The 26,298-nt window shown below is 41.3% G+C and overlaps 3 protein-coding genes across 8 annotated transcripts; 2 read left to right on the top strand and 1 right to left on the bottom strand.

The window, feature by feature from the left end:
- Window positions 1-1,086: 1,086 nt before the first annotated feature.
- hgs (hepatocyte growth factor-regulated tyrosine kinase substrate) lies at window positions 1,087-13,547 on the top strand. Of its 5 annotated transcripts, none has more exons than XM_072675233.1 (21): window positions 1,087-1,203; window positions 5,177-5,261; window positions 5,558-5,633; window positions 5,797-5,889; window positions 6,331-6,451; window positions 6,551-6,603; window positions 6,685-6,753; window positions 6,935-7,059; window positions 7,877-8,012; window positions 8,264-8,362; window positions 8,500-8,595; window positions 8,709-8,747; window positions 8,833-8,994; window positions 9,416-9,629; window positions 10,004-10,176; window positions 10,275-10,415; window positions 10,622-10,805; window positions 10,903-11,036; window positions 11,243-11,338; window positions 11,651-11,737; window positions 11,837-13,547. In XM_072675233.1, the coding sequence occupies exons 1-21, from the start codon at window positions 1,167-1,169 to the stop codon at window positions 11,939-11,941; spliced, it is 2,325 nt and encodes a 774-aa protein (XP_072531334.1). In that variant the 5' UTR covers window positions 1,087-1,166; the 3' UTR covers window positions 11,942-13,547. The 5 variants fall into 5 exon arrangements, with proteins under 5 accessions (XP_072531334.1, XP_072531337.1, XP_072531336.1 ...); XM_072675236.1 differs by having other exon boundaries at window positions 6,328-6,451; window positions 7,904-8,012; window positions 9,419-9,629; XM_072675235.1 differs by having other exon boundaries at window positions 6,328-6,451; window positions 7,904-8,012.
- A 167-nt stretch (window positions 13,548-13,714) lies between these two features.
- LOC140551193 (methyltransferase-like 26 B) lies at window positions 13,715-17,731 on the bottom strand. The gene is made up of 6 exons (XM_072674576.1): window positions 17,532-17,731; window positions 15,269-15,431; window positions 15,102-15,161; window positions 14,881-14,948; window positions 13,871-13,949; window positions 13,715-13,762 (listed from the first exon to the last, which is right to left on the bottom strand). The coding sequence occupies exons 1-6, from the start codon at window positions 17,729-17,731 to the stop codon at window positions 13,715-13,717; spliced, it is 618 nt and encodes a 205-aa protein (XP_072530677.1).
- Window positions 17,732-19,412: 1,681 nt separating this feature from the next.
- mrpl12 (mitochondrial ribosomal protein L12) lies at window positions 19,413-26,184 on the top strand. Of its 2 annotated transcripts, none has more exons than XM_072675238.1 (5): window positions 19,413-19,607; window positions 22,869-23,058; window positions 23,154-23,234; window positions 23,331-23,468; window positions 25,413-26,184. In XM_072675238.1, the coding sequence occupies exons 1-5, from the start codon at window positions 19,549-19,551 to the stop codon at window positions 25,527-25,529; spliced, it is 585 nt and encodes a 194-aa protein (XP_072531339.1). In that variant the 5' UTR covers window positions 19,413-19,548; the 3' UTR covers window positions 25,530-26,184. The 2 variants fall into 2 exon arrangements, with proteins under 2 accessions (XP_072531339.1, XP_072531338.1); XM_072675237.1 differs by having other exon boundaries at window positions 22,866-23,058.
- The last annotated feature ends 114 nt before the right edge of the window (window positions 26,185-26,298 follow it).

Below are 26,298 nucleotides of genomic sequence, written 5' to 3'. Positions count from 1 at the left end.
GTGTAGCACAGGATAGTCACCCAGACTGGGAATCGAACCCTGGTCTCCCACATGGTGTAATAGCTCATTAGCTGCCAGTGGTTTTATCTGTTGTGCCACACCAACCACCATCATCATCATCATCATCTAAAAAAGAGCTAAATTACAGGTTGTCAGCATGCCTAAACTGTACAAATAGTATACCATATGGGATGTCTAATCAAGAGCATGGGAAATGTCATATGAGAGTGTGATATGTCCAATTAATAATAATAATAATAATAATCATCATCATCATCATCATCATCTAAAATAGAGCTAACTTAAAAACTGTACAAACAGTATACCATATACCATATGAGAGCATGGTATGTCCAATTAATAATAATAATAATAACAATAATAATAATAATAATCATCATCATCATCATCATCTAAAAATAAGCTAAATTACAGGTTGTCAGCATGCCTAAACTGTACAAATAGTATACCATATAGGATGTCTAATCAAGAGCATGGGAAATGCCATATGAGAGCATGGTATGTCCAATTAATAAAAATAATAATAATAATAAGAAGAAGAAGAAGAATCATCATCATCATCATCATCATCATCTAAAAATTAGCTAACTTAAAAACTGTACATACAGTATACCATATACCATATGAGAGCATGGTATGGCCAATTATTAATAATAATAATAATAATAATAATAATAACAATAATAATAATAATAATAATCATCATCATCATCATCATCTAAAAAAGAGCTAAATTACAGGTACAGTATACCATATACCATATGAGAGCATGGTATGGCCAATTAATAATAATAATAAGAAGAAGAAGAAGAAGAAGAATCACCATCATCATCATCATCATCTAAACATTAGCTAACTTAAAAACTGTACATACAGTATACCATATGAGAGCATGGTATGGCCAATTAAAAATAGTAATAATAATAATAATATATATTTGACAGATATAATAATGTTATATTATGTTATATTATGAATAATATAATAAGCAGAAACATAGCTAACATTTCAGAGCTGGACTTTTATCGCTGGTCAGCTGCAGCTGCTCACCCGGATGCGCACCCATCAGCTCTCTAGCACAGAGAAAGGGTTTGGGTGACAGTGTTTAGTCATCAAGTCTCACATCAGAAAAAAGGCTTTCAGTCATGGGGAAAGGCGGTGGCACGTTTGAAAGGCTGCTGGGTATGTTAAAGCTGGCTTTATATGAACGCTGTCGAGTGCATTGGAGAGCGCAGTGTTTGGTGTTTATCCGGTTTTCGATGCAGAGCTCTCTGAGGGAGCCTGCACGGCAAGCTAAGCTAAGCTAAGCTAAGCTAAGCTAAGACAAGCTAGGCTGGTAATAACACACCCGTAACAACCAGCGCATTATCTGTCAGCGTCGTTAACCTATCTGCCTATTATTAACATAGATTATGTCGTTGAACAGTAACGGGGTGGCGGCGAGTGTCGCTTATTTAACGTAAACAACAACAACAACAACAACAACAGACGCGAGCCAGCTAGCACGAGCTATCTAGCTAGCTAGCTACCGTTAGCTGTAGCTAGTTAGCCACCCGAGACAAACCGCGAGATTTGTGCTGATACTTTTAACGTTAATGGACAGTAAGACTGAAATATTAAGGGTTAATGTGTTGTTTTATTTATTATATTGACTTTTCTCTGAAATTGAGTCCCTTTAGCCGCGGTTCAGTCGATTAAAGAGCTGTATGGGTTTGTTCCTCTGAGAGAAGCGGGTGGCTGGTCGGTCGGTCGGTTGGTCGGTTGGTTGATTTGTAGCCACGAATCAACAACTGTCCATTTTTGTGTTAGTTTAAGCTACAGAAGAGTTAAATGTCTAATTAAATGTTTAATTAAATAATTAAAATACACCACAGTCTTTTTTAGCTAAGCTAAATACCTGGATAATCATGAATAATGACCCAGTTGATCTGTAATGTTGACATGTCAAAAAGCTGCCAGAATTAATAGTAGATAAGTTCAGGGGTTTGAGTCGTGGCTAATGTTATCAGTGTACAGAGCCCCTAAAGTATTAAGGTAAAAAAAAATATATTTAAAGGCTTTAAACGTTTCCTCGGTTTAATAAGTCATTCCCTCGGTTAGTCTATAGTCTAGTTAAATATTACTAGGGATGCACCGATCCATCATCCATTTCTGTTCTGATACTGATACCGATACATGATCTTCGCGTATCGGCCCATACCCGATACCGTTGTTGAATTAATAAACCATATTCCTGACCATCTGGGAGAGACCTGAGTAATTAGGAGTGACCTGATCATTCATTTGTAATTTTGTAAAATAAACTATATAAATGAACCCAATTTATTGGTCACTAAAATTAATAACTGTGCTGGATCCCGGCACTGTGTTGTCTGGGCTCAGGACTTTTATTAAGTCTGTGAGACTAAAGAGGAGTTGGGAGCTCCTCCCTTCTTGGTTTTCCTGATGCAGAGGACGAGCTGGACTACTCGCTGAGAGTGGATGACCGGTCGAGTGTAATGTGTGTGATTGCTAGGGTCCGTCTATGATGTCTGTAGGTTACTCTGATCCTGGGTTATGAAGTCTAGAATACCGGCAGTGCGAGAATCACGGATGCCGTGAATGGATCGGTCCTTTGGATCAGACTAATTATCCGATACCCGATCCAGTTAACTTTGTTAGTATCAGGAACACAGTCTTTTTAGCTAGCTAAATACCTGGATAATCATGAATAATAACCGAATTGATCGGTAATGTTGACATGTCAAAAAGTTCCAGAATTAATAAGTTCAGGGGTTTGAGTCGTGGCTAATGTTATCAGTGTACAGAGCCCCTAAAGTATTAAGGTAGAAAAATATATATTTAAAGGCTTTAAACGTTTCCTCGGTTTAATAAGTCATTCCCTCGGTTAGTCTATAGTCTAGCTAAATATTACTAGGGATGCACCGATCCATCATCCATTTCTGTTCTGATACTGATACCGATACATGATCTTCGCGTATCGGCCCATACCCGATACCGTTGTTGAATTAATAAACCATATTCCTGACCATCTGGGAGAGACCTGAGTAATTAGGAGTGACCTAATCATTCATTTGTAATTTTGTAAAATAAACTATAAAAATGAACCCAATTTATTGGTCACTAAAATTAATAACTGTTCTGGACCCCGGCACTGTGTTGTCTGGGCTCAGGACTTTTATTAAGTCTGTGAGACTAAAGAGGAGTTGGGAGCTCCTCCCTTCTTGGTTTTCCTGATGCGGAGGACGAGCTGGACTACTCGCTGAGAGTGGATGACCGGTCGAGTGTAATGTGTGTGATTGCTAGGGTCCGTCTATGATGTCTGTAGGTTACTCTGATCCTGGGTTATGAAGTCTAGAATACCAGCAGTGCGAGAATCACGGATGCCGTGAATGGATCGGTCCTTTGGATCAGACTAATTATCCGATACCCGATCCAGTTAACTTTGTTAGTATCAGGACCGATAGCTGATCCTTGTAACGGATCGGTGCGTCCCTAAATATTACTTTTCTAACTTGCCATTTAGTCCCAAACCAGCTATGGCTTGAAAAAGCCTTGGTTGATGTGAAATGACAGCTGCTGTTTATTAGGTACACCTGTTTGATATCGTCCTACTGTCCCCTGAATTCTACAAATGCTAGAGATTGCGTGGGACATTGTCTCAGCTATTGGAGACGTAGAAATTTGAGCAGCTTTGTACTTTGAACCGCTATGTGTGCCAACAGTTCAGGCTTTTACTGGCTTTGTAGCTGAATATTTTCGTAGATCACGTTAAGGTTCTAGATGTACCCTGTTGTTTCCCAGGAGGAATGTTGTGGCATGGTCAGTGCTGTGGGGTGTTGGATTAGTGTGAAAAGCAAGCATTAATGGGTTCAAATAACTTATGTCCAAAATCCTAATTATTTACATTATTTAATACTACACTCACCTAATTCTGCGTATACGGTCAGACAGTTGGAGCATATGGCCTCCTTGGTATTAGGTATTAATATTATAGCCGTTATATTTTAAGATACCCATTGAAGTACGCCTGAATGGCACAGCATATCTGAAAGTATAGGCCAACCAAATCATCCAATCATGGCAACATGAGGGTGGACACTTTCCGCCTGATAAGGCATCGTCACCAGTCTCCAGATAACCAGCATCGTTTAGACTAAGTGGAAAGGGCTATTCACACCAAGACTGTCCAGTGTACAGCAACTGCACGAGTATCTTGCGGGTTCAGAGAATATATATGAGGATCAGATAACCAAGGAAGGTGACCGAGGGGTTGATATTAGATGAGAGGGGTTAATGATGGTCTAATCTTCATTGGTTAATGAATGTAGCTCCTGTTTACCAGGTTAACCTGTTATTTAGATGATTATACTTGTTCAGATGTTGGCACCTTCACTTTGTTCTGCCTATATGTTCCAGAACCCTTTATGTGGTTCCACTGAAGGTCTTCTTGCCCTCAGTTCCTGATTCAGATGTACGGGCCACAGGTTTCATGAAGAGCTGTGTTGTCCTTGCGAATTTGCATTGTGATAATGATAACGCTTCCTGGAACACACACACACACACTGCATATAAAATAGTTTTTGTTCAGTCAGTTCCTGTAACAAGCCTAGAAGCCTAGACTTTAAGCAAATAACTTATTTTATTGGTCATTTTCTCAGAGCAGATTAAGCCTAAGCATAGACTAAACTGGGGATATAATTATGAAACACCACTGGCTGCAGTTTGGTAAGACACTAGGTGTGTAATTGCTGTTTTTGTGGGTACTGTGATCCATATGTATAGCAGAACGTCCTGTTTATCTGAAGTGTGTGCAGAGTTCATGTAGTTCCAGTATAGATCTGGCAAATGTTGATTGACCTGAACCAGAAGTAACAGTGAGCAGATCCTTTCCTTTATGTTTATAATTGTTTACTTTTTGGAAATGTGAAAAATGTTGTGATTAGAGGAATATCATGGATTGCATATAAGTATTGTCAGGCCTGCAGGGATGGTATTGGAGTCTTAGTGTGGCATATCTGGAATTATTTGGAAGAATTATGGATTATTCAGAAGGCCATGCATGTTCTTATTAAGTAAAATCCATTTTTATTGATTGACCTGTTTAGATTAAGAAATTTTGATCAAGAAATTTGTGTCCCCTATTTCTTTGCAGACAAAGCCACCAGTCAGTTGCTGCTGGAGACAGACTGGGAATCTATTCTGCAGATTTGTGACCTCATTCGGCAAGGCGACACACAGTAAGAAAGAGTGGTGTTTCCTGTAACCACGTTTTTTTTTTGGCTAGGCAAAAGGTTTGGGCATGGTAGTGGTAGTGAACATGGCCTCTTTAGCTAATTTAACATTTATAAATATTTTTCTTGCAAACCTACATGTACATGCACAACATTGTTACGTCATTTACGTCAATGTGTAATTAGCTACAGAGGCTGTGATTACTTCTTCTTAATAACAAAAGGGTGCCTAAGGTCATGCATAAGACTGTAGGTTCACGTTGCTAAAATCAGTTCTGTTTTGTATGTTTTCCCACCCACAGGGCTAAGTACGCAATTGGTGCCATCAAGAAGAAACTTAATGACAAAAACCCACATGTGGCCCTCTATGCTCTTGAGGTAAGGGCTGTTATATTGTTTATGTCCAAAATAAGAGTGCGTGGTATGAAACCAAAGGTTCAGGATTGTACTGATTTAGCTGTGTTCCTGGCCGGCTGGTTTGAGAGTTGATTCAGTGCTAATGTGGTTCTTGGTTCTAAGTAAGACTTTTAACCTTCAACAGGTGCTTGAGTCTGTGGTGAAGAACTGTGGCCAGACGGTTCATGATGAGGTGGCTAGCAAGCAGACTATGGAGGAGCTGAAGGATCTCCTCAAGGTGGAGTGTCTTGAACAGTACAAATTGTTTCTTCGCTGTTTACTTGGATATGCAAGGTCATTCCTCAGTTATCTTTTTGAGATTGCTCATTGCTCTCGGCCTGCCGGCTGTGATCCTCTGCGTCTTTCCAAGTGGGTCATACTCTGATGACTCACACTGCACTTCCCTGTTGTGTCGTCACGTCACATGTCCTCCCGGTTCAGGGGAGTTCCAGCAAGTCTGAAAATGAGAAACAGCAGGTTCTTTAGATGCTTAGCTTTGTGGATTTACAGGAATTAAACCCTAGGCTTTTGATTTGATTTAAAATAGTTGTTTTTCTTGTCAGCTTTCTAACTGCTAAAGTTGTCGCTCCTCCTGAACTTTGTATACTGTTAGGAAGTTGTAAAGTAAATGGTGATTTTATGTCATTAAGGTAATTATTGCTATACTTCCACTCAGAAGCAGACGGAGCCAAATGTGAGGAACAAAATCCTTTACCTGATCCAAGCCTGGGCTCATGCCTTCCGCAACGAGCCCAAGTACAAAGTGGTCCAGGACACTTACCAGATCATGAAGGTGGAAGGTAAGCTACAACACAGTTGTTTTGACTGGAACAGAACGAAACACTGAAATGAGAACCTTCTACTCTAACTGACTCACTCGTCTGAACTCACTCCATCAGGTCACGTCTTCCCTGAATTTAAGGAGAGCGATGCCATGTTTGCTGCAGAAAGGGTGAGTGAGTAATAGTCCTTGGTGTGTTTTGTGTATGCCGTGTGTTGTGTGTTTGCCGATGATACAGTCCGTTCTCTTTAGGCCCCTGACTGGGTGGATGCCGAGGAGTGCCACAGATGCAGAGTTCAGTTTGGAGTGATGACCCGAAAGGTAGGCGCCCCAAGCTTTTATGACATTAAAGACATTGCATTCACACTCACTTTTACTGTGAAATGACTCTGCTATAACAATCAGGGAAAATACTTAATTAATGTCACTTAAAGTAGCTTAATGCAGTGAGTTAATAGTTTTATGAGTCTATGTTGACCTATGCTTTCCTCCTCTGCCCCAGCATCACTGCAGGGCATGTGGACAGATCTTCTGTGGCAAGTGCTCATCCAAGTACTCCACTATTCCCAAGTTTGGCATTGAAAAGGAAGTGCGAGTGTGTGAACCCTGCTTTGAGCAGCTCAACAAGTAAGTTGAGGACCGTAATATATTCTCGAACACAATCTTGGTATTGTCGTCTTCTACTGTAGTGGGTTGTTTTTTTTGACCACAGGATGCTACTGTAGGACTCCTTAAAAGCCTATTGATGAAAGCATCTCTCTTCAGATGATCCTGGGGGTGTAAATCTCTTAACCTCACAGTGATTTGTTTCTGTTATATAATTCTTTTAGAAAATGTAGCCAGCATATGATCTGATTTCATGCTATAACAGATAATACAGAGTATGCAAATGTGACCAGAAGAACAATTTACACTAGTGCTTGTGCCCAAAATAGGTTGAGATTTTGTTGTTACTAGATATTTTTTAAATAATATAATTGAAATTAATATAACTTTTCAAAATCTCTGCACAAATTGCCACTGTCCGATCACATCATAATGCTCTGATGCTTTTTGATACCCCTAGTAAATGTTATTTTTCTGTTTCTCCCCCCTGTCCTTTAACTTGTTCTGCTTTTAGTGAAGTTTTCCTCCATTTATTCATTTCGGGGCTGTGCAAATCCAGTCTTCCTGCATCCCTTGGTGTTTTTCCTGGCTCGACTAAACTCTTTCAAACTGGAACTCCTTGGTTAATCATAAACCTTATCGTGATCTTTATCATGAGTCCAGGCAGTTCAGAAAAAGTGCAGTATGACTGGATTCATCACACTCTGATTTATATCTGTGCACTGTACTTCATGTCATTGTGTGTACCGTACCTGAGGATTCACGTGTTCAAAGCTTTCTGCTGTCCTCCAGAGATTTACCAGTCTCTGTGTGTTTCCTGATCCCTCCTCCTCACCAGCCACCCCTCCCTCTCTCCCCCTCCTAGGAAAGCCGAAGGGAAAACCACCACCACCACCACCACCACCACCAGCAGCAGCGGGCAGGCAGAGTTGCCCCCTGAGTACCTGACGAGCCCTCTGGCCCAGCAGTCTCAGGTAATACCCTCAATTATTAGTAAGTAAGTGCTGGTTTGCTTGGTCTGTACTCCTGGGTGTTAATTAATGCTGCCCGATTCACCAAAGTTACAAAGTTCAGTTAGCAGTGTGCCAAGCCTGGAGTAGCAACAACCATGATTTTGACACTGTTGTATTAAGGTAACATGCCAAATCCCCCTTTGTCAGTTTGTGGTATTTTTCTGTTCTGTCCTGCCTCTGCTGATCTCCTCTGTGTCCTCTTTTCCCCCCAGATGCCCCCCAAGAGGGACGAAGCAGCGCTGCAGGAAGAAGAGGAGCTGCAGCTGGCCATTGCTCTGTCTCAGAGTGAAGCTGAGGAGAAAGAGAGGATGGTGAGAGAAATGCACACACACGTTCTTGTTCTTTCCATCTAAAACCATACAATGTGACTGTGGAATTATTGATGGATTAGAAATGAGGTTGATGGTTAAATTCATTTATTCTTTTTTTTTTTTCTTTATAAAAACAGAGGCAGAAGAATTCTTACTCTGTATATCCCAAAGCTGATCCCACCCCAGTGACCTCCTCAGCCCCACCTGTCAGCACCCTCTACTCCTCTCCCGTGGTAAGACTTTGGGCACATATTTATATCTTGAACTACATGGCAAAGTACATAAGACAAGCAGAACATTTATAGTGCTTGTAATTAAAGTATGTGATCTCTTCCTTTCTCTATAGAACTCCTCTGCTCCCTCTGCTGAAGATGTTGATCCTGAGGTAAAACGTGGCCCCTCATTCAGTATTTCTCCTGTAGCGACCATGCTCAAGTGACTTCATCTTAACCGCTCCTCTTTCTTTGCAGCTGGCCCGCTACCTGAACAGGACTTATTGGGAGAAGAAGCAGGAAGAGGTGCGCAAAAGTCCCACCCCATCCGCTCCAGCTCCAGTGCCATTGGCTGAGCCCCTGCCAGTCAGCCAGCCAGTGGAAAGCCACGCACCAGTCCAGCCCATCAACATAGTGGAGGTACATTTGAGTGTGTGACAAAGTAGAGGTAGGGAACTGAATGGCCCTACTTTCCCCACTGTGACACATCTACTAAATCTGGCAATTAGCTGCTGAATATAATCAGGTGGATCTGATCAGGAAAATCACCAAATTGGGTAGAAATCTGGCCCTCCAAAACCGGAGTTTCTCATCCCAGCTCATCCAAGGGTTGGTGATAATGGGCCTATTCTAAAAAGTAAACGATTCCATACCATATATCCTGCTCGATACCTTCATTTTTGTCAAATTATTGAAAGAAGACAATTAAACAGAACATTGACATCACCACTTCACAAATTAACCAGTATAAACTCTGCAGTTATTTACTTTTAATTAGACTGCACAATTGTTTATCGTATTCAGAGTTTAACCTGACTTAAGCTCTGGTGTGTTTCCCCAGCAGCAGTACCAGAATGGAGAATCAGAGGAGAACCATGAGCAGTTCCTCAAAGCTCTGCAGAACGCTGTGACTACCTTCCTGAACCGTATGAAGAGCAACCACATGCGCGGGCGCAGCATCACCAACGACAGTGCCGTGCTCTCTCTATTCCAGTCCATCAACAACATGCACCCGCAGTTGTTGGACATCCTCAACCAGCTTGACGAGAAGAGACGTGAGTCAGAGACAACTTTTTTTGTGCCGCAGTAGAGGCAACAGTAATGGCTGGGTGTGTTGTGGGTGAATCCAGACTATATTTTTGCAATCACTAATGAATGTGTACGTAGAGACACAGATGTGCAGGTGTGCACACACAAAACTTGCGTAGTTCCTGTTGAGAAGTACTGCCAATAGGACGCTCCTGGAGCAGATAAATGTGAAACTATTTGCTATTTAAAGCTTAAGCATGATCTTCGAACCTGAAAATGATGCCGAACTCTGTCTGAATCTGATGTGAATAGTCAGGTCTCTTGTGTTTGCACAGATACTTCAAACTTCAGCTCCTGTTTAGAAAGTCATTGCAAGTTTGCTTGTCTCTCTTTCATGTAGTGTACTATGAGGGGCTGCAGGATAAACTTGCGCAGGTGCGGGATGCACGGGCAGCCCTGAATGCTCTCCGGGATGAACACCGGGAGAAACTTCGGCGGGCTGCCGAGGAGGCCGAAAGACAGCGGCAGATCCAGCTGGCCCAGAAACTGGAGATCATGAGGCAGAAGAAGCAGGTATAGTTCGCACTTCTTGGTTTGAGCACTTGGTAGTGGTGATGTCTGTGAGTGAATAAAGTGCAGAGGTTTATCTGCGGTTGCTGGCTGATTTGCAGGAGTACCTGGAGATGCAGAGGCAACTGGCTATTCAGCGTTTGCAGGAGCAGGAGAAAGAGCGGCAGTTGCGTCTGGAGCAACAAAAGCACACCATTCAGATGCGTGCTCAAATGCCTGCCTTTTCTCTGCCTTATGCCCAGGTTAGTTGTTGCCAGTGAATGCAAATATGTGTAGTGATTGCATGTGTTTATTATATGCAAATGATCCCCTGTTGTTCTGTAGAGCCTGGATGTTTCCTTGGGGGTCAGTAAAGTACATCTGTAGTGTCTAAGTTTTGGGCTCATCCCTGTGTTAACATTAACTTGTGCATTTTTATCATGGTTTTAATATGTTTACTGTTGTGCAGATGCAGTCATTGCCGCCTAATGTGGCTGGAGGGGTGGTCTATCCACCTGCTGGTCCACCCAGTTATCCAGGCACGTTCAGCCCTGCTGGCTCAGTAGAGGGTTCTCCCATGCATGGTGTGTACATGAACCAGCCTGGACAGACCGGCGCAGGGCCCTATCAGGCCATGCCTGTTTCTGCTACAGGTAAGCTGGATTTTTATATAATATTTCAGCCCAGATAAATTATAATTTATTATAATTTGAACGATTATAAAAAGAGACATTATTCCCTTTCATACAGATCCGAATATGGTGAACGCCTACATGTACCAAACTGCAGGTACTGGTGGACAACCTCCTGCCCCTGGTCAGGCCCCTCCTACCACCAATCCTGCCTATACAAACTACCAACCCACCCCAACACAGGGCTACCAGGTAAGCATGTTTGCCTCGTTGGGCAGCATTCATCTGTTCTGCTCTAGATCTAGGACCCAGATCAAGACTGTCTAGGTGCCAGTCTTGGATATGACAAGCCATGGTCCTAAAACTAGTTTGGACCAGTTATCTAGTCGAGGTCTTGATTAGTAAAGAAGTGCTATAATGTGGATCATTTAGCATTTTTTTTATTTTATCTTTTGCAGAATGTGGTGTCTCAAGCCCAAAGTATGCCCCCAATGTCCCAGGCTGCCCCCACCAATGGCATGGCATACATGGGATACCAGCCGTATAACATGCAGGTCAGTGTTGTGGTGTGTTTTTTTTGTTAACATAAACAAGGTTGTCGTTTTTAGTGTCCATCAAAAACAGGGACACAGGACTTCAGAGAACAGAACTTGGAATGAAAGTTTTTGCGTGTACCTGACATGATCATGCTTCAACAGACTGTGGAGTGGATCTTCAGTCCACCACAATGATAATGTCTATTAATACATTGTTTGTTTTGTTTAAAGTTGTTCTGATTTAGGTGTCCAATGCATTTGTACCTAGTAGCCTCAAAATTCCCTTAAACTTGGAGTTTTAATGTCAACTTGTGTCTCTCTGTCTTTTAGAACATGATGTCGGCACTTCCAGGGCAGGACCCCAACATGCCTCCACAACAGCAGTACATGCCTGGTCAGCAGCCCATGTACCAGCAGGTCAGTCCAGTCACAGTATGCCATGCTATGTGGCATATTTAAATCATGCCTTCTGACACTGTGTTTGTTAACCTTTCTAAAATCTTTGTATCTGGACAGATGGCGCCCCCTGGAGGACCACCGCAGCAGCAGCCACAGCAGCAGCCGCCGCCCCAGCAGGCCCCTCCTGGCAGTGCAGAGGCTCAGCTAATCTCTTTTGACTGATGGTTCACCTTATGACATACTCAATCATCACCCCACCCCACCCCACCCAGGTCCAACACACTACAGACAGACCCTTGTATCCCCCCCCTCCCCCCCTCAGTTCCTGGGTTTTTTTTCCTGTTTTAGGGTTGTTGTTTTTTTTTTGTTTTTTGTTTTTTTTAAACCCCTCACATTCTGCCTACTTACGATATTTCGGTGACTGCTGGTCAGACGTCCTGGTAGTCAGAAATATGGTGAGGTTCTTTTGCTTCCATGCATTCCCCTCTGTCCCCAGTCTCCTTTATATGAAGGAGAGAAGGCTAGAAAAGGTCCTGGGGGGGGAAAGCCCTCCTCCTCCTCTTCCTCCTCCTCCCCCTTCTCCATAATTCTGCCAACTCTCTCGGTCTTGGTCTTTTGAGATGTATGTAGTGTTTCCTTATGAAACTAAGCTGAGGCTCAGCTAGTCATTCATATTATAGCGTTAAGCGAGTACTCAAATACAGTATGAATCAAAAAATGTAGGCGATACCATCTTTTTATTTTTTGTTTGTCTGATATTTTTCTAAAAATCGGTCTGCATGTGTTTAATTTTTTTCGGAAGTGGGAATGAGTGTATGTACAGTGACTCTTTGCCCAACAAAGCATTGTTTGCTGATTGAGTGAAAAATGTTTTTGGTTCATTTGAGCAGCTTTAGAATGGCTTTAGTACCGAGGGGCTGAGACAGAAAAGGAAGCACTGGGACAAACATTTTACAAAGCCACTTACGAAACTTGTGATAGATATGGACCTGGTCTCTGTGATATTCAGTGCTAAAACCGCAAACATAAAAAAAAATCACATGCCAGCCTCTCAACTCTCAAATCGTTGAACAAAAATCCGATGACATTCCAGAGTAACGTTCCCTGTGGCCAAGCTGTTGTACGCAATCTACTATAGCAAGATTAGAAATGATATGGACTCTGCATTCTGCATTTAGGATCGTCGTTACAGAACCCAAGCTAATAAATGTTGCAGTCGTCGGCTTGGATCTTGGTTTATGTAGATTCGATTAGATGGGACAGCGGCTATGTAGTAATTTGTTTATTTAGCGCTGATATGTACAAAAAAAAGCAAAAGAAACCGGCTTATGTTTCTAAGTACCGTCCCACCTGTTAGATCTCGCCGCAGGGTTCAGTGTTGCTAAACCAGACATGACTGATTTCAAAGCGTGGAATTAGAAATGAAAATCGGAAAGCCAGGTCATTACATCTCCTCCATCTGTGGTTGTTCGAGCTGGTGACCCCATATGATTTTCATGCTTGTGTGGTATTCTTTAGAGAACGAAGGATGTGAACGAGAAATGGGATCATACTCTGATGCAGCAGAAGGATGGCATGGACATTGCTTTAGGAGTGGACTGGTACTGCATGTTTGTAACCTACACCAACCAGTGACTTCTGTAACCCTTTAATGCCATCTGTGGACAACTTTCCATCACACTGATCTCTCTGATTTACAAAAAAAGAAGAAGAATTTTAAGATTATATTTAATAAATATCTCATTCTTTTATCGTGCACATTTTGGCAAAGATGTTTCTTTGTGTCTGAAAGAATAACGTGCGAAATAAATCATGAAGTGTATCAAAACTGAGGAGTATGTTTTGTTACAGAATGATTTATGGGGGGATGGAAATCTTGACTGGAACTATTATAGAAAGTTAAAAACACACAGATGTTACTGGTTCGCTGGAGATCAGCTGGTGTCATTTTTCTGTCCTGCTGGTCTCTTTTTCATCTGGAAGAGGCTTGGGCTGTCACATCTTTCTGAACACCAGGCATTTGTTACTTTCTTCCATTTCAAGCTTGTGGGAAAGTACAAACCGCCCAGATCAGTTCATTGTATTATTATAAAGTCATATTTATTTATTTATTTATTTATTTATTTATTTATTTGACTAACTGCTACGCACCATTCTCTCCAGCCGTAACCCGTTCCCAAATGCTAGCTGTCTTAGCACGTCGATGTCTGGAAGGCCCCATTCTGGATTCCTGCCAAAGAAGATACATTCAGGTCTAGAAGTACTCTATGCCAATGGACACACACAGCCTAGTCTAAATCCTAGTTAAAGTAGTATTGCCAGTAGACTGGGACACTCTGGAGCAGATAAATGTATTGGTGCCATGTCTAATGTCAGGTGTGGTCTAAAGTATATAAAGGGGTATAGAGTTTAGCACTGGAACTGTGTTCTCTGGCATGATGATGATGATGCTCCATCTAATACTTTAGGGATAAGGTGGTGCAGTGATCATCCAAAAACTCACTAATGTGAGAATTTTTCCCTTTTTAATACCCTTGATTTCAGAAGAATCAATAAATAAGCAGGTGTCCCCATACTTTTGTCCATGTAGTGCATTTGGACAGTGAGACAGAATGATTGTAATTTTGTCTCTGTATGCCACCAGAATGGATTTCAAACAAGGCAAGTGAAGATGTTTAGCTTTAATGCAAAGGGGTATAAGAAGGCTCAAACGTAATTGGACAGTTCATTGATAATTGATAGCTTTCTGACCAGGTGATGGACTTGTATTTCATAACAAGCAGACAATTCCAATTCAAATACTTTCAAGTGCTGAATTTGCATTTGATTGAAGTCTGAAGTGGTGTCGATACAAGTGAAGGAGGCAATCATCAGGCATTAACAATACAAACCTATTAGAGAGATAGGGAAACTTTAGGAATGGCCAAATCAATAACCTTGTAGGCTCTTGAGGAGGTAGGCTTATTAATGTCGAAGTCGAATTACGTGAAAATACAGAGTTTAATATTGACTGTCAAACAAGGCGGAGGCACTGTTATGGTTTATATATAGCTACCAATGGAACTGGGTTCATTCATGAGTGCTGATAGAGGTGATAACGTTAATTCTAATGAAATACAGTTAAATTAAATTTCTGTCTCCAGGACTAATGATGGGCTTACATCTCTCGTAGTCTCTGGTCCAGTTCCTCATTGCAGGTTGGTGTGATTATTCCGTTGATGGCATATGGCTACAGACAAGATTTTAAACATATAAACAATAAGCCAATAAGAATAGCAACCTAATAAACAGTACTGTACTGATACTACAAATGCCTACAGTCTCTAGAACACACCTGTATGAACCTCTCTTACTTTACCATAAACGTAAGCATACTACTCACCCCATACGTTATTAAGATCCCATTCTGCTTCAAAATCTTTCCAGATCCTTTAAAGACACCCTATGGACACAGTAATGGTCATTTCAGGATGTAAACAAGGCTTATACTAGCGTGCTCTTAGCTTGGGACCGTTATAGCTACAGTAGGTGTCCAGTAGGTGCGAGTACCTCTGCAGTGTTGAAGCTGCTATACTGAAGCAGGTTAATTGCTATGATGATGTCACAGGAGCTTTCTGGGAGTCCTGCCCATTTATCCCAGGGTTCCCTGGCGTCCAGAAACACTGGCTGCAGTACTGACTGCACTTTGGTGGCGTCTATGTAAGCCCGGACACTGCGAAACATACAACCACACGACCACGTTGAAATACTGTGCATTAGCCGAACAGATATTTTAAAAGTAAAAGATGGTGTTCTGGAAATTCAGGTAAACCAGCTGTTTGGCTGGTTAAAAATATCTAATATACACATTTCATATACAGCCATTCGGGCCTGTTTAGTGTCTGAAGGTAGCTCCTCAAAGAGAGCGAGGCCAGATATGCTATCTTGGACAGTGGGGCTACAAGGTTAATGTAGTTTACAAGTAATTGAAGATTTTCTGTATTTTAAAAGTAGCTAACATACACTGTCAGAAACCACGAATGCAAGCCTATCAGACCTTTATAAAGGCCAAAAATCAAATATAATTATTCAAATGTCATGTTTGGTGTCCCAAAATGAGATCAGATATGCTCTCTTGGACTCCTGGCTGCTACGACTGTGGCATCACCAGAAATCAAGCTCACTTAGACAGTTGGGCCACTCGGGCCACTTGGAGCTATGAGGCTAATACAGTTACAGAAAGCACTAATACAAGCCTATCTGACCTTATTAAAGGCCAAAAATCAAATATATACTTTTTATATAATTATTTTATATGTAGTCATTCAACCAAGGCATGTTTGGTGTCCAAAATTAGCCCCTCAGAAAGAGCGAGGCCAGACAGGCTCTTTTGGCCAGTAACTACAAGGCTAATGTAGCTAACAAGTAATTAAAGCTTTTGTGTATTTTAAAGGTAGCTAACATACACTGTCAGAAAGCACTAATGCAAGCCTATCTGACCTTATTAAAGTGACTGTTTGGCCAAAAACACATATACAAATTATTCCAAATATAATTATTCAAATGTTAGGTGTCTTCAAGTGAGACCAGAGATGCTCTCCTGTACACCTGGCTGCTACGGCTGAGGCATCACCAGGGATCAGGGACAGGGACAGTTGAGCCACTCGGGCTACAAATCTAATCACTAATGCAAGCCTATCTGACCTTATTAAAGCCAAATATACTAATTATTTTATATGTAGTCATTCAACCAAGGTATGTTTGGTGTCTGAGGATAGCCCCTCAGAGAGAGGGTGAGGCCAGATAGGCCACTGGAGCGGCAAGGCTAATGTATCTAACAGGTAATGGAAGCTTTTGTGTATGTAAAGGGAACTAACACTGTCAGAAAGCACTAATACAAGCCTAACTGACCTATTAAAGTGACTGTTTGGCCAAAAATCAAATCTACAAATTATCCCATATATAATTATTCAACTATGTCATGTTTGGTGTCCCGAAGTGAGACCAGAGACGCTCTCTTGGACTCCTGCCTGCTACAACTGTGGCATTGCCAGACATCAAACTCACCTGACAGTTTCACAGTTGGGCCACTTGGGCCACTGGGAACTACGGGGCTAATACAGTGACAGAAAGCACTAATACAAGCCTATCTGACCTTATTAAAGCAACTGTTTGGCTAAAAATCAAATATACTAATTATTTTATATGTAGTTATTCAACCAAGGCATGTTTGGTGTCAGGATAGGCTCTTTTGGCCACTGGAGCTACAAGGCTAATGTAGCTAACAAATACACTAACGATCTCATATGTAGTCATATGTAGTCAATCAACCAAGGCATGTTTGGTGTCCCTTAGAGAAAGCGAGGCCCGATATGCCCTGTTGGACACTGGAGCTACGAGAAACAGTCTATTACAGTCTATAACTGTCTATTGACAGTTGAGCCACTCGGGCCACTTGGAGCTGCGAAGCTAACAAGTAATGAAGCCTCTATGTGTTTTATAGATAATATACAGTGTCAGAAACCACTTGAAGCAAGTTTGAGGGAAGTGTGTGATAAGTTGGCATATATTTACATATATTGGCATATATGTACAGGTCATCCACTATAATTTACTGAATGCCAAATGCATTATAATAGTATTATTGTTAGTAGTAGTATTATTATTATTAATAATAAAAATATTATTTACATTTATCAGTATTTTATCAAAATAAACATTAGAAGAAATCAAATGCACTGGTCATTTTGGATTGCAAATAAAGTCTGTATCTAACAACCAGTGATAAACTCTGTATAATCTGAATATCCAGCTCTGCCTATCAACCACATACCTGTTTCGTGATTCCTCTGTGATGTCTGACGGCTGCCAGGTAATGAAGGGCAGCTCCAGAGCAAAGTGAGTAATGTGCTGTCCTGTACCTGAGCCCAGCTCAAGGCCGAACAGCTTCCTCTGGGCCTGGTCCTCCAGCACGGCCTGCAGCACTGAGAGCAGAGAGGCCTGGCTGCGCTCGGCTGCAGGGGACACCAGCATGATCTACACACACCAGGGGAACCCTTATAAAACCACTGCTTATAGCCTTAATGGGAACAAAACTACCATAATACAACAATACAACTTCTATAGGATTCTTATATAACATGGATATTATATTTGGTACAGTTACTCTGGTTAACTAATAGATTACAGTTCTTCTTACTTCTCAGAAGAAACTCTGACACTCACTGCTCTCCACTGCGTGCTTCATTCAAGCCCAGGTGCAGCCAGAACATAGCCGAGGCATTGTGGACTACCGGTGGCAGATGGAATAGAGGAGATTACTGCTTAAGAAGCTTCTCGAGGCCTCCTCCCTCTTAACAACATGGTCAACAGATGAGGGTAATTGTCAGGTCTGAGAGGGATACCCAAGGCTTTTAGAATATTTAGGAGTAGTTAGGAGTGGTCTTGGGGGGCTGTAATTGACTCTGATGTGTGTTCAATAAAGGGGGGGGGGGGGGGGGGGGTGTAAATAAAGGTGGGGTGTTTCTCCTGCCATATTTAGGAAAAACATGTTATACTTTTAAATCTACAAAAATATATATATATATATTTTTTACTGATTACATTTGTTAACAGAATACATTTGGGCAAAAATTATGCCAACACAGAGTCATCAAATTAACAAAAAAAGTTAAATGTAATTATTAATTTTAAAAAAATATTGAGCAGGAAATTATAAAGCAGGACACTGTATTCACTAATAGCTGGTAATACCTTTAGATTAAGTAAATTATTACTAATTAATGTCTTATAACTGTCTACCAGTCTCTGACATCAACCAGGAGAAAGCTGTCCCCACCTATTTTAAGTTAAAAATAGCTCTACCTATCACTTCTGTTTAAATGAAGATATTTAGAAAGGCCTATATGTGTAAATAATGTGTTAAAAAAACATTTATTTTTTAATATTTTCATGGAGTGTCCTAATTTTTTCGCATAGCTCTATGTATCTGTGTATTAGTGAACATTTTAGATATTTTCCTTTTATTTATTTATTTTTAGTTTCTTTTTATTTTTACTTTATATATATCATAAATATGTATATATTAATATAAATATATACATGTTCATATATATATTTATATATAATATATATTTTTTTAATTTTTAAATTAAATTAACACGTTTTTTCCTCTATTTAAAATAAACTGAGAAAAGGCAGGGAGTTATTAGGTGAGAATATGTCTTTATTATATGCAAAAAATACAATTTCCACCAGTAAAAGCTGAATTTTAATTTTTTTTAAATATTAGAAAATTATTAGAATTTTTACTGTGCAGTTTGTTGTTAGTTATTGATGTGAAAGCTTGGCTTTTAAGCTAAATCGAGACTAAATGATGTTGTAGTGAGAGTGTGACTGACTGATAGATAGTCAATAAAGTTTTGTGCTGGGGAGACAGAAAGAACACGGCTCGGTTGCCACGTTGGGCACAAATCCCCCTTCCTCTCCTAAGTTCATTATAGTCACGGCTAATAGAAAACTCCGCAGATACGCAGATTTACAAGGTCACATGTACATACAATCTATAAATACACAGTTTAGCTGGCTCGTTAATCCACACACCACCGTGAAATTCAGTGTGTTAGAGGACTGCAGCGGACATGAGCGTGGAGCGGAGTGGGTGAAAATGAATCTGGCAACCACGTCCCCTGAAATGCATTGTGGGTAGGTCAGGGAAAGGGAGAGGAGGACGCCATGTGCTTTTGAACGAGAGGGAGCCGGGGTTTGGAGGCAGGAGCAGCAGGAGCAGCAGGAGCGATCTGACCACAGAAGGAGCCGAATAACGCAGAGGACTAGTTGTTTTTGCGGACATGTACTGCACGCTGCACTGCATCCGGACGACGCTGCGGGTCGTCGCTCAGGCGCACGGGTGAGCGGAGTACCGGTGGCTGAAGCCGCATTGGAGGGGGGATTCAAGGGCAAGAGCTCCGTTTCAGACCCGGTTATCATGGCCATTTCACCCTCGCTAGCTGTGAGCAGGTCGTAAGGACCACCTCGCTCTGCAGCGCACGTGCTTTTCGTGCAGACTCAGTACAGGGGTCTGTCTGTGTTAGTCCGCCTCGGGCTGTAGCCGGGCCCCTCTCCCCCTCCGTTTCCATAACAGACCTCATGTTCAGCTGAGGGTCGGTTTAGTTTTCAGGTCCTGCCTGAGACCGTGTTAAAGCTGCTGCTGCTGCTGGCGGGAGTGGAAGTGTGTGTGGGCTCCCTGTCCCCTCTGTCCCCTCTGTGCTTCAGCAGAGACCGCAGAGCTTCCAGGCCTCGGTAACTTGCGTAAGAACGGGAGAGATGCTGCGGCACCAAGGTCAAGCGTCCGCGCTTCTGCTGGGTTTCAGTGAGGTTCAGGCTTCTGGTGGGGTTCAGGCTCCTGGTGGGGTTCAGGCTCCTGGTGGGGTTCAGGCTCCTGGTGGGTTTGAGTGGGGTTCAGGCTCCTGGTGGGTTTGAGTGGGGTTCAGGCTCCTGGTGGGTTTGGGCGGGGTTCAGGCTCCTGGTGGGTTTGAGTGGGGTTCAGGCTCCTGGTGGGTTTGAGTGGGGTTCAGGCTCCTGGTGGGGTTCAGGCTCCTGGTGGGGTTCAGGCTCCTGGTGGGTATGGGTGGGGTTCAGGCTCCTGGTGGGGTTCAGGCTTCTTGTGGGTTCGAGTGGGGTTCAGGCTCCTGGTGGGGTTCAGGCTCCTGGTGGGGTTCAGGCTCCTGGTGGGGTTCAGGCTTCTTGTGGGTTCGAGTGGGGTTCAGGCTCCTGGTGGGGTTCAGGCTCCTGGTGGGGTTCAGGCTCCTGGTGGGGTTCAGGCTCCTGGTGGGTTCGAGTGGGGTTCAGGCTCCTGGTGGGTTCGAGTGGGGTTCAGGCTTCTGGTGGGTTCGAGTGGGGTTCAGGCTCCTGGTGGGGTTCAGGCTCCTGGTGGGGTTCGGTGGGGTTCAGGCTCCTGGTGGGGTTCGGTGGGGTTCAGGCTTCGGTAACTTGCGTAAGAACGGGAGAGATGCTGCGGAACCAAGGTCAAGCGTCCGCGCTTCTGTTGGGTTTGAGTGGGGTTCAGGCTTCTGGTGGGGTTCAGGTGTCTGGATCAGCTGTCAGAGGCTTGTCTGAGCGCACACTTGGGGAGACCCCCAGGTTTTGTTGTCCTGGATGGAAAAGGGAAATGTCAATAATGCTTAGATGGAATCAGGGGAGTGTGGATTTAGCCTGAAATCTGATCAGTGACACAAACCAGAACCAGAACTCTGAAATCTACAAATCTCTAAAGCTTTTCTGACTAGTCCTACAGCCAGGACCACATGTCCTTCTGACTGCTCTTTTGTTATTATTGACTTGTATGAAGCATGTAGGTCATCAATAATATCCATAAGTCATAGATATCTATACTAGTAAAAACTCCACTTACAGAGATATCTATAATTAACTTGTACTAGTAAAAACTCCACTTACAGAGATATCTATAATTAACTTGTACTAGTAAAAACTCCACTTACAGAGATATCTATAATTAACTTGTACTAGTAAAAACTCCACTTACAGAGATATCTATAATTAACTTGTACTAGTAAAAACTCCACTTACAGAGATATCTATAATTAACTTGTACTAGTAAAAACTCCACTTACAGAGATATCTATAATTAACTTGTACTAGTAAAAACTCCACTTACAGAGATATCTATAATTAACTTGTACTAGTAAAAACTCCACTTACGGATATATCTATAATATATATATATATATCTATAATTAACTTGTACTAGTAAAAACTCCACTTACAGAGATATCTATAATTAACTTGTACTAGTAAAAACTCCACTTACAGAGATATCTATAATTAACTTGTACTAGTAAAAACTCCACTTACGGATATATCTATAATATATATATATATCTATAATTAACTTGTACTAGTAAAAACTCCACTTAGAGATATATATATAATTATCTTGTACTAGTAAAAACTCCACTTACGGATATATATATAATTAACTTATACTAGTAAAAACTCCACTTACAGAGATATCTATAATTAACTTGTACTAGTAAAAACTCCACTTACAGAGATATCTATAATTAACTTGTACTAGTAAAAACTCCACTTACAGAGATATCTATAATTAACTTATACTAGTAAAAACTCCACTTACAGAGATATCTATAATTAACTTGTACTAGTAAAAACTCCTCTTACGGATATATCTATAATATATATATATATATATATATATATAATTAACTTGTACTAGTAAAAACTCCTCTTACGGATATATCTATAATATATATATATATATATATATATATATATATATATATATATATATATATATATATATCTATAATTAACTTGTACTAGTAAAAACTCCTCTTACGGATATATCTATAATATATATATATATCTATAATTAACTTGTACTAGTAAAAACTCCACTTACAGAGATATCTATAATTAACTTGTACTAGTAAAAACTCCACTTACAGATATATCTATAATTAACTTATACTAGTAAAAACTCCACTTACAGATATATCTATAATTCACTTATTCACCTCTACTGCAGTAATTGTAGATATCCATAACTAGGACTTAATCCCATAACTAAATAATTTTTAAAACTAGTAAAAATGTAATTTGTATATACACATACACACACACACGTGTGTGTGTGTGTGTATGTAAATTTATGATAACACAAGACTAGTCAAAATTACATTAAGGGTATGTCATCCTGACATTATCGGTCAGAATGGCTTTGTTAATCTGTAGCTATGATATTACTCAAAAAATCTGAAATGAGAATTTTCTTACAGAGATCCTGAATAACTAGTATAAACAGTTATGGCTGTTACGGTGTGATCTCAGGTTTAAATGCTTGCCAAAAGTGTATACAAGGTGTGTGAACCTGTACAAGAGCACACATTCAGTTCTTTGTGCTCAAAACTACATTTTTGTCTTATTTCACATCAGTTTCAGATATATATATAAATATAAATAATATGCCTAATATTGTAGACTTCTGTCATAAGTGATCTCAGTATCGCAAAAGCCTGCATTGTGATAGCTAACACCCAGTGTATTGTGCCCTACTACCCCGTGCTGATGACGTGTTTATGTGCTAACAGGTATTAGTGGTTTATGTGTAAATTGGTTTTATCCACAGTCATCATCTCCCAGCATCGGCCCTGTGTGCCCTGAGAACACTGAGGACCAGCCCTGCCAGTCGGACCGATGCCATCGCCGCACCCCCTTTTGATGGAGCCCCCAAACAGTACTCGCCCAAAGTCCAACAACTGGTCAATGACATAGCCAGTCTGAACCTTTTAGAGGTGTCTGACCTCAATGAGCTGCTGAAGGTACCGCCCACGAGGAATTCAAGTGCGCTCTGTGTGATGTCTGCTCACACTAGAGCCGACGTCACTGATTTCTGTTTGTGTTTGGTTCTCCTCAGAAAACTCTCAACATTCAGGATGTAGGAATGATGCCCATGGGAGCAATGGCTGCAGCGCCATCGGTGGCAGCAGCAGCTTCGGTAAGAGTTGGCTGGGCTGTTGTGTGAGATTTTGTTGGGTGTTGATGGTGTGAATGTCTGGAGTTCATGGTAATGGTTGTGGATTTGCTCTTTTAGGCAGATGATGATGATGCCGCCCCAGTGAAAAAGGAGAAAACTCATTTCACAGTGAAGCTGACAGAGTTAAAGGCGGAGGATAAAGTCAAACTGATTAAGGAAGTGAAGAACTGCATGCAGGGCTTGAATCTAGTACAGGTGAGACTCTTGCACAGGGAGAATTCCGCCATCCTGTTTGTCTGCTGCTAAATTAGGCTAAATTATCCATGTCCATGGGATACAGATTTTTATACAGTGGAAAATCAGTCAGTTTTTGCACAGTATGTCTTTTCTGAGAATATTGCAAGTGTTCTAATTACCCTTAGACCAGTGATTCCCAACCCTGGCTATTGGGAGACCATATTTTAGTGGTTTCCTGCATTAGTACACCACCCTCAACTCAGGTGAATCAGGTGTACTGGGAGCAGGGCCTCCACGGCCAAGGTTAGGACTTACTGCTGTAGACCACTTGAGAAATATTTAACTGCATTGTTGACTAACTTTAGAGTCCACTATATTTAGACAACTGACTGTCATACCTAGTCACGCCTATACACGCCTGTCGGACGTCCCATTCCACAACCTTGTGGAGTTGGCCCCCATTTTGTGGCTGTAAAGGCCCATATGCTTCTGAGAGAGCTCTCCAGTCAGGGCTATGTGCTGACCACTGAAGTTCCTTTTAACCCTAACTTCTCAATCAAAAAAAAAAATGTCTTTATGGGTCTCGCTTTGCACAGGGTACAGTCATGTTTCCACAGATTTGGATAAATGAGTGTGTGAACTGTCTGTGTGTGTTGTAGCGTTAATATTAACATTACCCTTCACTGGAATTAAGGGACTGAGCTCAAACCCTCAAAAAAACAACCCATTATTCCTCCTCCGTCAAACTCTTCCGTTGCCACTGGGCCGCCCAGTATGTGGTGTCCTATGGCGGCTCCACATTCAAAGGGGACGTGGTATGAAAAACTCACTTTCACTCCTTGTGGACATACGTATGGGTATCTGGAGTGCCTACCTGCTTACCCTGTAAAATAAGACAACCCAGTTTGTTAATTTGTCGAGCTGCTTAGGTTTAAAAAAACAGAGCGTTCAAAACATTGTTCAGATTTGGCTTGGCTTCCTTCGTCACATTACGGTCATTAGAATTATACTGCTCCCTGTCTGAGTAGCTTCACCCACTACCTTCACTAAAATGGTCAAAATTGTCATGCAGTATGTTTTATTTATTTATGTATTTTTTTTGGGTGCTTTTAATATATTGATCGGCCAGCATTGTGTGTGAAAACCTAAGGACAGTAATGCGGTTACAGCAAATTTCGGCTGGGAAAGAGAAAGCAAGCATTTGTGTGTATGTAGCAAAAGAGAGATATGAACTCAAGGTGAAGTAAACGCTTGCTAGTCTGTCACAAATTTTCTTTAGGCCACAAGTGTTAATATTTTTGAAAAGTGGATGCAATGTCATCTTTTTAAGACACTGAGCCATCCAGTATCTATCCATCTGATGGTGCGGCCAGTGTTGGTCTACTGAGATTGCGTGGCTGTGTGATTTTAATTTATACACCTGTTAGCAATGGGAATGGCCGACCCACCTAAATTCAATAATTAGTCTGTGTAGAATAGATATTTAAAGTCCAGGACAGTGAGACTTTGGCTTATATGACACAAGCAGTCATATAAGCCCACTACATGTATCGCTGCTACTGTTTTACAATGCACTTCACACATACACATGCAACTGTACTCGCACAACTTGCATACGCATCAATACTGTACTCTTCAACTTTCTTAATGTTTTTCTTTTACTTAGTGTGTGTGTGTGTGTGTGTGTGTGTGTGTGTATATATATATATATATATATATTCATTCTGTTTCTCTCTTTTTGTATTGATATTTATAATATGTTGGTAAATAGATGAATTGCATAGTAAGAATTTCATTGTACAGTGTAACTGATTTGTTTCTGCTGTGCACATGTCCATTAAATCTCAATTTGAATTATATTTCATTATTGCGTTAAAGGTAGAAGCAATTGTAGAAGTTGTTTTATTTATTTATTTATTTATTTTTAACTGATCAATTTTCCCTCATTTCTTTTACCGAAAGGCCAAGAAGCTGGTTGAATCCTTGCCCCAGGAGCTCCGGGCAAACGTTTCTAAAGAAGAGGCGGAAAAGCTGAAAACAGCGCTGGAAGCAGCAGGTGGCACTGTGGTTCTGGAGTAGAGCCTGCACCTGCTTTCAACGTCCTCATTACTGTCTTCTTTTTTTGTTGTTTTTTTTATAATAAAAAAAAAAGTGATGGAGTTTTCAGAAAACAAATAATGCCTTTAAACATTATCATGTGATCCACCGGCGACTGTCTGGGTGTGAGAACTCACGGACTGGACTCTGGCAGGTACCGGGCCTGCGCGCACTCTCTCCGCCCAGTCCTCAGTTTTGTCTCTCTGCCTGATACCTGTAAGCATATAGAGTTGCAGATGTGCCAGCCTGGGCAGCTCAGATGGCGCACTGCCTGTACGTCTGTGTCTGTTTTATAGGCCGTGGGGACACGTGTGTTCTGGACGTGGAGACGTGGTTGCCAATAAATGTCATATAATACAGTGCAACATGGTGTCCTCATATGAACCAGAGAGAACTAATCGCCAACATCGACAACAAAGTGTGTACTATTGTAAGGAGGTTGTTGTTCGATTGAGGTCTCTAAGTTATATACCAGTATCGGGCAGATATCCCCAGCATGTTTATACTGGGTTCATGCACATTAAAAATGACCACTGTTTAGTTTGCCATTTAATATTTTACGTTGAATGGGCCCTCATGAGAGTCTTTGTGTAAAACTGCCCCTGAATTCTTCTAAAAATACATTCAAAGGAGTTAAGCCTGTCTCCTGACTATTATTTTTGTCCTTCAGGGCAGAAGCACTGCCAAGTAAAATTAATATTCATGTTTTATTAAAGCAAACCAAACAGGGTTGCCTGATTGCTTTAATGCT

Source organism: Salminus brasiliensis, chromosome 3, assembly GCF_030463535.1.
Source record: "Salminus brasiliensis chromosome 3, fSalBra1.hap2, whole genome shotgun sequence".
NCBI classification, from domain to species: domain Eukaryota; kingdom Metazoa; phylum Chordata; class Actinopteri; order Characiformes; family Bryconidae; genus Salminus; species Salminus brasiliensis.
The sequence above is the reverse complement of the archived record's forward strand: the minus strand, read 5'-3'. Positions and strand labels throughout refer to the sequence as shown.